The sequence below is a fragment of the Pteronotus mesoamericanus genome, unplaced genomic scaffold, assembly GCF_021234165.1.
Source record: "Pteronotus mesoamericanus isolate MK-2021 breed Mesoamerican mustached bat unplaced genomic scaffold, CSHL_Meso_final contig_221, whole genome shotgun sequence".
NCBI classification, from domain to species: Eukaryota; Metazoa; Chordata; class Mammalia; order Chiroptera; family Mormoopidae; genus Pteronotus; species Pteronotus mesoamericanus.
This window is the reverse complement of record NW_026555092.1, coordinates 5,475,696-5,487,624: the sequence shown is the minus strand read 5'-3', so window position 1 is coordinate 5,487,624 and position 11,929 is coordinate 5,475,696. Positions and strand designations below refer to the sequence as shown.

The 11,929-nt window shown below is 46.5% G+C and overlaps 1 protein-coding gene across 5 annotated transcripts in view; it reads right to left on the bottom strand.

Annotated features, from left to right (window-relative positions):
• Window positions 1-1,552: 1,552 nt before the first annotated feature.
• Window positions 1,553-11,929, bottom strand: part of RPS6KA1 (ribosomal protein S6 kinase A1) — a 36,904-nt gene continuing 26,527 nt past the window's right edge. For all 5 annotated transcript variants that reach the window (XM_054571785.1, XM_054571787.1, XM_054571786.1 and 2 more), the window contains 5 exons: window positions 4,512-4,673; window positions 4,252-4,328; window positions 3,858-3,975; window positions 2,833-2,970; window positions 1,553-2,455 (listed from right to left, as the gene is read on the bottom strand). In XM_054571785.1, coding sequence (XP_054427760.1) covers window positions 2,333-2,455; window positions 2,833-2,970; window positions 3,858-3,975; window positions 4,252-4,328; window positions 4,512-4,673 — 618 coding nt within the window. In that variant the 3' untranslated portion in view covers window positions 1,553-2,332. The remainder of the gene's footprint in view (window positions 2,456-2,832; window positions 2,971-3,857; window positions 3,976-4,251; window positions 4,329-4,511; window positions 4,674-11,929) is intronic.

Genomic DNA, 11,929 nt, shown 5'->3' with positions numbered 1-11,929 from the left:
CCTTTTCTTCTCTGTTCTCAGTCCCTGTAATATCACTTCTCAAACTTTAATGTACACACAAATCACATGCAGATTTTGTTAAAACATAGATTCTGACTAAGCAGGTCTAGGGATGGGCCTGAGATCTGCCCTTCTAACAAGCTCTCTGAAGACAGCAATGCTGCTGGTCCACTGACCACACTTTGAAAAACCCAGCCTCTTGGTTCTCCAAACTTTCTCTAAATTAATGATTCCCAAATTTATCCTTGTAATCCAGACCTCTCTCCAGAACTCAAACTTCTAATTATGACTCTTAGTTAAGAGCTTTCTTTGGATATTTAAAGGCATCTCCCAACAGAGTTCTCAAACCTACTCCTCCCCAACTTCTCCCTCAGTGCTTACCTGCTTAAGCCAAAAATCTAGAAGATATCCATGGATCTCCTTTTTCTTTTAGCCTCTACACCCAAACTGCCAGCAAGTGCTACCTGCTTGACCTCCAAAGCATACCCTGACTTTGTCCACTCCCATCTCCATTCCCACCACCCTAGTCCAGGTCACCTCATCTCAGCTGAGCTACTGCACTAGCTACTGGCCTGGTCTCCCTGACCACCTCCTCCTCCCCATCAATTCTCTATTAGAGTGATCTTTTAAAAATGTTAATCAAGTCTGTCGCTCTCCTGGTTCAGTTCTTTTAGGATTTGCATCTCATTTAGAATTAAACCCAAGCTCCTTACACTGGCCTGCAAAGCCCAGCATGATTGGCCCCTGCCCTCCTTTCCAACTTCATCTCGTGTTCACCCCTGACCCTGGCATCACAGCTGTATCAGCTTCTCTTTGGGTCCTGAGCATGCCCAGCTTGTTTCTTCCCTGAGGCCTTTGTCCCGACTCTGCCCTCTGCCTCCTGGTCTTGGCTGGCCTCTTTCCATCATTCAGATCTTAGCTTCTGGATCATGTCCCCAGAGAGGTCTTCCCTGATCACCCTATATCTCACCCCAATTTTAACTCTGCACATCCTATCAGTAGTTGAACTTGGTTTAGTAACTGTCCATTTTCCTACCAGGAGGTAAGGTCCATGAAAACAACGACCTTGTTTTCTACTTGGTTCACAGTGTCTCAAGCAGGGCCAGAATAGGTACTCAGAAAAATTTTATTGTGTGAGGCAATGTCATTTCCTCTCTGAGTCTCAGTTTTTTCATCTATAAAATAGGGATGATTATAATAGCATCTACTTCACAGGGTTAAGATTAAATGAGATACACACATAGGGCCCAAGCATAGTGTGTGGCACTTGGTCACTGGTGGCTAATAATTCCATTACTGTTATCAATAGCATAATGGAATCTCCTGGCAGGAATGTTAGGGCAGAGGTGGCAGGACTCCCACGTGCTCCCCAAACGACTTGAGCTGTAAGCACCTGGGCTAATCGGCCCTCGTCCATTCCTTGTTTGTCACTGCCCAAGTCCTCACCACCTGATAGCAGAAAGAGGGCGAATTCAGGGATGAAAAGTGGAGGCGAGCGTGCTTCAACTCAACTGTAAGTTTATTAGAAAGGCCATGAATAGATGAACCCTGAGTTTCCAGCTGAGGAAAAAATGAAAAAAAGCCCCTGCCCCTCCTGACCCACCCCAGAGCTCTCGTACGAACTCTGTCCTGTGGCAGACTCCAACAGAAGCCAGTCAAAAGTGCATTCCGGGTCCTCCTCTGGGAGCAGCCCAAATTAACTGCAAGGGACCCACTGCTGGGGCTGATGTGGATGCTGGTGCCTGGAGCGGGGGGCCATGGGCCTTGGCCCTCTCCTCTAGCAGGAAGTGGTTCCAGACCCCCCAGCAGAACAGTACGGAAAAGGAGCTGACCAGGGATGGAGGAAGTTCTGCTAAACAACCAAGGGCTCTGGAAGTTGATGCTGGACTGCCTTGGAGGTGGGTGCAGATGGCTACAGAGAGCCAATTGTGGGGTTCCCAGGATAGGACCCTAAAGCTGCTCTAAGGCGTATCAGCCACAGAGCCCTAGTATGACTCAGTGTCCCTCCTGGGGATGCACTGGCTACTTCTGCTCCCAGAAAGGCAAATGGATCTTACAGAGATCCATGGTGGTTGATGTCATTTTTCCTTAAAAAAGGTAAGAGTTTGTACAGTGAATCGATTTCAACCAGCAGAGCCTGAGCTGAGAAGAGTCTGCTCTTGGGAAGAAGAAGGCACTTCTCACACCCTCACTGGGGTGATCTGGGCTGGCTGCTTCCTGGGCCCCTCGGGGCTCCGCTCCCTCTGGCCCTGTGACTCAGGCCTGCTCTGTCCGGGAAGTATGCCGCCTCCACTGAGCTAGCACTGCTCTGCGGCCTGGATGCCCTGGCCTCTCACAGGGTGGTGGACGGCAGCTTCCTCACCCGCCGCTGGGCCAGGATAGATGACTCGATGGGCTTCAGCTGAGGGGTGGGCTTGGAGCTGTTGAGTGCAGAGTATGTGGCTGCCATGGCTCCCTGGGAGAGAAGGTAAGAGGTCAGTTCATGATGTTGGGAAGTACAGGTGGGAGTGGGGCCTTTGTGTTCCAGGGCCAGACGAGCCCCTCCCAGTGATCCGAAGCCCGCCCTGCCCCCTGTTAACGCAGACTTGGCGGTTCTTCATGGTCATCAGTCCTGTCTCCTACATCAGACTGAAAGCGTCAGAGGTAAGGGGTCGTGTCCCCAGAGGACTGGAGGCCTGTGAGTACACTGTTGATACCACACTCAATGCTGTATGTCAGACTAGGGATCCAGGACAGACAGACATGGTATCTCCTGGCTCTACCACACCAAGTCTTTGACCATGGAACCTTAGCCTGGGCCCCCGGGTGCCCAGCAGCCTGGGGTGGCTGTACCTTCACAAGTTGTAGGTCCTGGTGGGACAGCTGGCTCTGGGGAAGCTTGTCTTTCTGGGTGATCCATGGGTGCTGCAGGACCTGCTTAGCTGTGAGGCGCTGGTGGGGGTCGACATGCAGCATCTTGGACACCAGGTCCTGGGGACACAGTGGCAAGGGGGTTGGTAGGAGAGGACAGCAGGGGAGCGGGCAGCAGTGTCCCACTGATGGGGAATGGGCAAGGCAACCATTTTCTACCATCTCCTGCTGCCTAAATCCTGGCAGCAGCCCCTCCCTGCGATCCATTCCCCACACTGCTCCAGGGCCTTCCTGAGCACAGGACCTTCTTTGGGAGTTCTTCCTAGAACACCCTGTCCTTTCTCTTTCACCTACTAGAAGCCATGCAGGAAGGTGAGAAGAACCTAAGGTTGGAGTTGGGCAGCCTCAGGTTCAAAATCTGACTCTTCTGCTCATCAGCTGAGCATCCTGGTCCATTTACTTCAACTCTTTGAGCCTCAGTTTCTTCTCTGTGAAACTTAAATAACAATAATACCTGCCTCATAAGGCTGATGTGAGGTGGTACTGTTCATTAAAGGCTCGACCCAATGTCTAGCACAGAGGTTCCCATAACTGGAAGCTTGCTAATATTGAAAGCACAAAGGTACCCTTCTCAGAAAAGGCCTCTCTGCTTGGCATGGTCAGTAGCTCTGCTCTGTGTCTCCACTTCCCATACCTGTGGCCAGGAAGACCCACTTCTCTCTGCAGCCTAGCATCTCGGTTCCTTGTATGCAAGCCTGTATCTCCTTCCACACTAAGTTCCCATAAGGCACAACCACAGCCCTCGGTCACCTGCAGTCCCAGAACACTGGAAGAGCTAGTAAATGATTACCCAGTTGTCCAAACAAGGTCGGGGGCAGCCTGCCTGGGAATCTTCCACTTAGAGAAACAAGGTTTCCGGTCACCTCTTCATAGTTTGCTGAAAAACCCAAGGATGGTACCCTGCCTCCCCACCCCAAATAATTGGGGTCCAGGTCTCACAGACTAACCTTGGCTGTCTCTGAAACTGTGTTCCAATTTCCCCCACTGAGGGTAAACTTCCCACTGCCGATCCGGGTCAGGATTTCCTCTGGTGTGTCATTGGGTCCATTGGCAAATGGCGTGTATCTGGAGAAAAGTCCATCCAGTCTGGGTATAGCCTCTGGCCTCCATCCTGGGGCTAGAGGTAGGGGGCCATGTCTCCACTTTCAGACTGGGTGTTCCCAAGGGCAGCATCTTTCTCCTCAAGAAGCATACAAAGATAGGGACATGTCCCTATCTTCACACCTTCCTGAGGCAGGGCTGAGTCTCTCCCATCAGATGAGTACCACCCCAGACTATACATGAGGGCTGGAGGAAGGGGCAAGTGTATTGGGAGGAGGCCTGGGCCAATGGGGCACTTACCCTGCCAGCATGGTATACAGCAGAATGCCCAGGCTCCAGATGTCACAGCCTTCATCATAGCCCTGGCGCTTCAGCACCTGGCAGGAAGACCAGAGTGTGGTCAGTCTGAGGGACAGTGGCAAGTAGCCCCATATGCTTGCCTGCTATTCCCCAAGGGGTAGGACATGGGTCCCAGCCATAAGCTGGGTCCCTCCTTGGTACCTGGGCCAAAGCCACACAGACTGTGCATCCTCACTCGCAGCTAAGGCCGGGCCACTCACCTCAGGTGCCACGAAGTTGGCAGTGTAGCAAGGTGTCATGAGGAGCCCATTCTCAGCCCGCAGCTGCTTGGCAAAGCCAAAGTCACAAATGCGCAAGCACTCAGGGTTCCCAGACTCATCCACATACAGGATGTTGCTTGGCTTGAGGTCCCTGTGCACAACCTGGGGGCAGAAAGCTGGTCAGTTCTCTATGTGGGCAGACTGCTACGGCTCAGATCGACTGCCCAGGATGGGGGAGTTAGGAAGATGGGCCCAGAGAATAGGAGAGAAGGAAGAGGACTCTAAAAGGAGGGGAAGGGGCTGAAATGGGGCCTTTAATGCTGCTGGTACTGCCCACTTGAAATCTGTATGTCATTGTCTATGGAGCAGTTCTTGCTTCACCTATCCACACTCAACTCCTTATTTCTCCCCTCAAATCTGTTCGTTACACGATCTTACCTAATGGCAACTCCATCCTTCCGAGTGCTTGGGTCAAAATCTTAAAAGGCATTCTTGTTTTCCCATATTCCTCAACCAATCCATCAGCAAGCTCTGTTGGCTCTACCATTAAAATAGACCCAGAACCCAACCACTTCTCAGCCCCTCCACCAGGAGCACTCCGATCCCAGCCCCTATCATCCTACCCCTGGATTACGGCAAACAGCTCATAACTAATTGGTCTTCCTGCTTCACCCTCGCCTCCTATAGTCTGTTCTAAACACAGCAGCCAGAGCAATCCTGTTAAATGTAAGCCAGATCACATCATCTCATCTAGAAACCCTTTAAGGCTTCCCTTCTTAAGAGGAAAAGTCCTTACAATGGCCTAAGGTGCGCCACACAACCTCTCTCCTGCTCCTCTCCCACATCTCTCGCTCTCTCTGGTCTAGCCACACCCGCTTCTTTACTCTTCCTTCTACACACCAGGCACACTTTGCCTCCTGCTTCCAAAAGAGTCTTTCTGGAAGACTCTTCCCTCAGGCATCTACTTGGCTCATTCTCTGTTTCTTTTAGGTCTCAGCTTGCATGTCACCTTATCAGTGAGATGTGGACCACTCCATATAAAATAGCAATCATCAAGCAATGCTCCTTGGTTTCCTTCTCCTGCTTTACTTCATCCATAGCATTTACCACCATTTAACATAACATTCACTTGTTTTCTGAACCTACCTACTGGAATGTAAGCTCCATGAGTTTTGCTCACTGCTATATCCCATCCTTTAAAAAGTTCCTAGCACACAGTGGATATTCAATAAATACCTGTTGAATGAATGGGTGAATGACACTTACTATTGAGGCCTTAAGCTAATGACATTTCTCTGGTTTCCATTTGCTTATCTGTAACCTGAGGGGTCTGAACCACTTTACTTTTCATCCTCCCCCCTCCCTCTGTACAATTCTATTCAGCCACACCTCTAACTATCACCTAATTATCAACAACTCAGATCTTTGACCCTAGCCTGGACCTTCCCTGAGTGCAGTCTTTTATAGCTGCTTACCAGATGGCAACCACTGAATATTCCACAGACCCTCCTTACACCTAACACAACCCAGACCAAACTCCTACTCACCCTTCTGCTCCTACTCTCATAAGCTAATGGTACCTCCCATTGTCGAAAGTCTTTAATGGCTCTCTCTACCTACAAGATAAAAACCAAAGTCTCCGTTCTAGTGTAGGAGGCTCAGCTATCCAATCCAAGTCCACTGTATCCCTCAAACGCCGAGCTCAGGCCAGTGGGGGCTCCTTTGGCCATAAACAGTCCTATCTGTCTGTGAAACACTTGCTCACTTCCAGCACATAGCACAGGGCCTAACACAGAGCAAGTGCTAAATGAACTCTGCTCAATGAAGGAATGAATCACACCTCCGAACACGTAACACCTTGGAGGTTAGATTCATCATGTCTGGTAGATTAGTTGGCTTTATGAGATGGTCCTTTCATAGTCCCAGCTGAGCCCTCTAGCACAGGAGTCTCCAAGCTCTAGTCCATGACCTATTAGGAACTGGGCCACACAACTGGAGGTGTGCAGAGGGCAAGCCTGTTAGGAATGGAAAAACTGTCTTCCATGAAAATGGTCCCTGGTGCAAAAAAGGCTGGAGACTGCTGTTCTAGCAGATGTCACAGGGTGGGCAGGTAGGAGGGTAAACATGACCTAGGATAGCCCACCTCTATAAAGAGAGAAAAGTGTCAGTTAGATGAGGAGTAAGGGCTTCACTGGAAGGGTGGTCCCCGTGATGCAATTAATTGCATCTTTGCCATAGGGAAGCCCCTTCCTGGGAAATGCCTGCCCAGCCTCTAGGGCTCTCTCCTGGCCCAAAGGACAAGCGCAGGCCCTCGAGGATGTAGACTCTTCTCTTTGCCCTGCAGAGGGCGCAGTGAAGCTTCCCAGATGTCAGGGAAGCTCAGCTTGGCTGAGAACGTCATCTATGCTGGACAAGTGATCTTCCTGGTTTACAAAGTACTTTCCCAACCATGCTCTCTTTAGGGCCCATTTTACCTTGGTAAATATGCAGGGCAGGGACTGCAGGCTCTATTTTACAGAGAAGGAAACCAAGGCAATGAGAGGAGAATTGACTTACTTCCATAAGTAAGAAGAGAGGTAAGACTTGATCCCAGTTCTGACCTCAGTTCCAGTCTTTCTAGTTTAGTGTAGCACAGATGACACTTGGGGAACAGGGATATGAAAGTTTTCAACACAACGTAGAGAAACAACAAACTCCTACAGGAAACTGTGGCTCACCATAGCAGGTAGTCCCATAAGTGATTAATACCTGCCCTATAGGTTATATGTGGGGAAATGGGGAAGTATATCCTCATATCTCACTATACTGAAAAGTGCAATAGGCTGGGCAAACAGTGAGTGAGGCCAGGCTGAGTGGAGGCCATATTAATAAGTCTAAAAGGGTATCTGCTACTTACTCCAGCTTACAGTCACTATGTAGCAACTCAGGCCTAGGTTCCAAAAGCAGTCACATTACCAAACCAAAGCAAACTCCAAACAGAAAAACGCCCTGCATCTTGTAGGCCAAACTAAATGTGTAAGCCAAATGCAGACGCTGAAGTCAATAGGCAGAGTTGTGATTTCAGTCAGGAGTCAGGCGCGCCAGGGTGTGAATCCTGGTTTTACCAGATGTAGCTGTGTGATCTTAACCTCCCTTGCCCTTCGTTTTCTCACCTGTAAAATGGGACTGGTAATAGTGCTCAGCCCCCAGGGCTGCAGGAACACGAGTTGTTTACCAGCAATATTTAGCAGAGGGCTTGGGAAATGGCAGCTGCTGTCATAGCAACCCCAGCACTTCCTGGGGCTGAACCCACCATCATACTGAATGTTAAGATACAGTGACTGCTTGCCAAGTGCACTTAAAAATTAGAGGATAAGAAGGACAGGACAATTAGAGGGCAGGTGCTGTCTACAGCAGCATCTGATCACACACAATTAGGAACACACACTCTGGCACCAGATTAGCTATGAGACTTTTAATTAAGCTCCCAGAGCCTCAGTACCCTCACTTATAAGATGTACATGATGATAATACCTGCTTCATGTTTGCTGGAACAATTAAATGAGTTTGTATATAAGTGCTTAGAACTCTGTCTGGCCTGTGGAAAGTGCTACATAGTGCCAGCTGTCACTAGCAGCAACAGCATCTCTGTCATCGCCAGCATCATTGGAGGATGTGCATTTAGTTGCCTGTGACCGGCCAGAAAATAAAAAGATGACCTTCTTTTATGTAAATCACCTGTTAAACAGAGAAGGCAAGGTGTGACTTTCTATTGAGTTCTCAGGCTGTCCCTGGCATGCTGGGGACCTTACAGAAACAATATGAGGGAAGCTAGGCATTTAAAAGGGATCCACATGTTAAACAAAAAACTCTTGCGAAAGAGGATGAAAAGGTAGACAACCCAACTTTTAAAGATGAACAAAGGACGTGAACAGGCATTTCATAAAAGAGGCTGTCCAAAAGGCAATAAACACACAAAGAGGTGCTCAACTTCATTAGTCATCAGGGAAATGCAAACTAAAACCACTATGAGATACCACCCCACATCCACCATAATGGTTATGATTAAAAAGATGGAAAATAACAAGTGCTGGTGAGTACAGAACTCTCACACGCTTCTGGTGGAAGTGTAAATTGGTAAAACTTTGGAAAACTGTTTGGCAACATCTACTGAAGATGAACGTACACATACACTGTGATCCAGCAGTTCCAGTGCTAGGGTTTATACCCCATGTTAAAACATACATATGTTCACCAAAACACAGGTACTAGAATGTCACAACAGCATTATTTGTAATAATCAAAAACTGGTAGGTAACAACCCAATGTCCACTAACAGTAGAATGGACAATTAAATCATGGTCTGTTCATACACTAGACACTATACATTAAGAATGAGTACACTGCAACTACACTACAAAGTGGATGAAATCTCAGAGAATGTTCAGTGGCAGGAGCCAGATAGATATAAAAGGACATGTTTGTAGAAAATTCAAAGATAGGCAAAACTAATCTAAGCTATTAGAAGTTAACTTAGAATGATTATTTGGGAAGGGAGCAGGGACAAGAAGGGGTACAAAGGGATTTGGGGAAACTAGACATATTTCATGCTTTGATATGGGTGCTGGTTACATTGGTGTATTCACTTTTTGAAAATCTATTGACTTGTACATGATTATGTTTACATGATACTTCAAAAAAAAAAGATATAGGAGATCCCAGTGGACCCTGCTCCCAATTACCTCCTTCCCATCCCTTGGTTCTTATGGGATTCCCAACTTTGAGACCACAGATACTGCCCGTGTGTAATCAGCCCAAGGACTCTTCCTCCGTATTTGGATTCAACAAAAGCTTCCCATTTCCTCATCATCTGCCCCTGGTTTTTGGAAAGGGCCAGAAGCTTTGGAGACCCACAGACTTCTGTCTTTAAGAGACAATTTTCTCCCATAATACCCCCACCAAGTGGCGGTCTGTACTTGGAGTTAGTGGAGGGGCTCACTACTTTGGAAGCAGTTTCCACTCTAGAAAGTCTTTCCTTGTTCTGACCCACTGAAACTCACTGCTTCAGCCCTGTCTTCTAAATCTTCTTGGGAGTAACTTTCGTACCCATCTGAGAATAAAACAGGAAAAGGAAACACATTTACTGTCTGACCTGACATATTTAAGTATTAGTTTGTTGAACCTGGCCATTTCAAAAAATCAAAAGCACTTCAAACATGACCGTAACAGTACATGTGGTAACCAAACTGAAGTTCTGGTTATGAGGTAAAGTTCTCTTTTACAAAAGCATCCCCTCTAATAAATTAGACAGAATCAGACATTGCCATTTTTTGCAAACCCTAATAATTGATTCAGGCAAACATCCTGAGGGGATGAAACCATTCTGTGAGATGTAGTTGAGGATCTTTATCATTAGCCCCACCCACCACCAGCCACCTGTTCACCAATCCCTGGACTGTTACCACCTGACAATGATCAGTAGCCAAGGGGGGCAACGTGACACAGCACTTAAGGATGTGATGCTGAAGGAAGTATACCACGTCCCATGAAGTAGTTCTTAGCTCCTCACTCTCAAAAAGAAGCTAAAGCTGAATCTCAGTGAGATGTTAGAGAATTTGAAGTTTACAGAAAATACAGGTAATAGAGAAACAATTAAAATTATGCCATGAGGAAGCAAACAGATGCATTCCACATAAGAACTGATCTCTTCAACAAGACAGTGGCGGAAGGCCCTGGCCAGTGCGGCTCAGTTGGTTAGAGTTCGTCCATTAAACCAAAAGCTTGTGGGTTCAATTCCTGGTCAGGGCACATGCCTAGGTTGCAGGTTCATTCCCCTGTTGGGGCTCATGCCAGAGGCAGCAAATTGATGTTTCTCTCTCTCTCTCCCCCGCTCCCTTCCCCTCTCGCTAGAGTCAATAAGCATATCCTTGTTTGAGAATAAAAAACAAAATAAATAAATAAAAATAAATTTGAAAAAAAAAGAAAATGAGCTTTTACTCTGGAGGTTACAAGAATGTCCACATTTAACAAACCTTATCAAATTGTATACTTATGATCTACTGTGTGCAAATTTTATTGCAATTTTAGAAAAGAGACTTAAGGGATAGAATAAATGAATAAAATGTGTGAACCTTGCAGAAACTGATTCCAATAAACCAATCACGAAAAGATAATCGACAGGGGAAATGTGTCTATTGATGGGATACTATATGAAAACAAGTAACCATTAATTTTGTTAACTGTTATGAAAGAAAACGTTTGCCTTTTCTTTTAGAGTTACAGATATATAACAAAGATGCTGTGAGGTCTGAGATATGCTTTGAAGTACTTTATACATATTTATAAGTCAAGTGTCATAAAGTTTGCAAGTTTTTTTAAATGTATATATATATATTTACATAGAGAGAGAGAAAAAAATCTTAGCGATTTAGAGAGACAGAAAAAGAAATAAAGCAAATGTGACAGGCTGTTAAGATTTGGTGAATCTACGAGGAAAATGATTTCCATTGTACCATTCTTTTAATTTTCTTATAGGTTTGAGCTTTTTAGTCAATAAAAAGTTGGGAAAAATATATCAGTAACACCATGAAAGAAAGAGAAAAAGAGGAAGGGAAGGAGGGAAGGAAGGGAGAAAAAAAGAAGAAAGGGAGGATAAGAAAAATCTCGGTAATTCTTGAATCCAAGTAATGGGGATCTGGGGACCCATTAGCTATTCTTCTAGTTTTGTATAGCCTTGAAAATTTTCAGAATAAAAAGTTAATTTTAGCCCTGGCTAGTGTGGCTCAGTGGATTGGGTGCTGGCCTGTGAACCAAAGGGTTACCAGTTCGATTCCCAGTCAGGGCACATGCCTGGGTTGTGGGCCAGGTGCCCAGTAGAGGGCGTCCGAGAGACAACCACACATTGATGTCTCTCTCCCTCTCTTTCTCCCTCCCTTCCCCTCTCTATAAAATAAATAAATAAAATCTTTTTTTTAAATAAGAGTTAATTTTTTAAAAAATCATAGCAACAATCTGGTCCTACTTCCCCCTAATGTTTACATGCCATCTTCCACTGGCCATGGTGCTTTCCCAGTGCAGCACCTCACTTCATCCCACCTCCATGGGTGGAGGTCTTGTTATTGGAAGTTTGTAGATGGCAGGTGAGAGAGTATCAGAGAGGTAAGACTTTCCCAAACTCACACATAGGACTTGAACACAGGCAGTTGGATTCCAGAGACTACACTCTTAACTCCCACGATGTCTGACTGGTAGGCCCTAAAACATCATCTCCTCCAGAAACTCATGCTAACTCTGTTTTAGCTTCAATATACTATAAGGAACTTTTCCATCTCTGCCTTGTGCAATGATAAAGGCCAAGTTTTACCGTTTGGACATGCACTTCTCCTGCAGCACCTGTTGTGTTTCTAGCAACATTTCTTCCTGCATCCACTTCCTCTGTC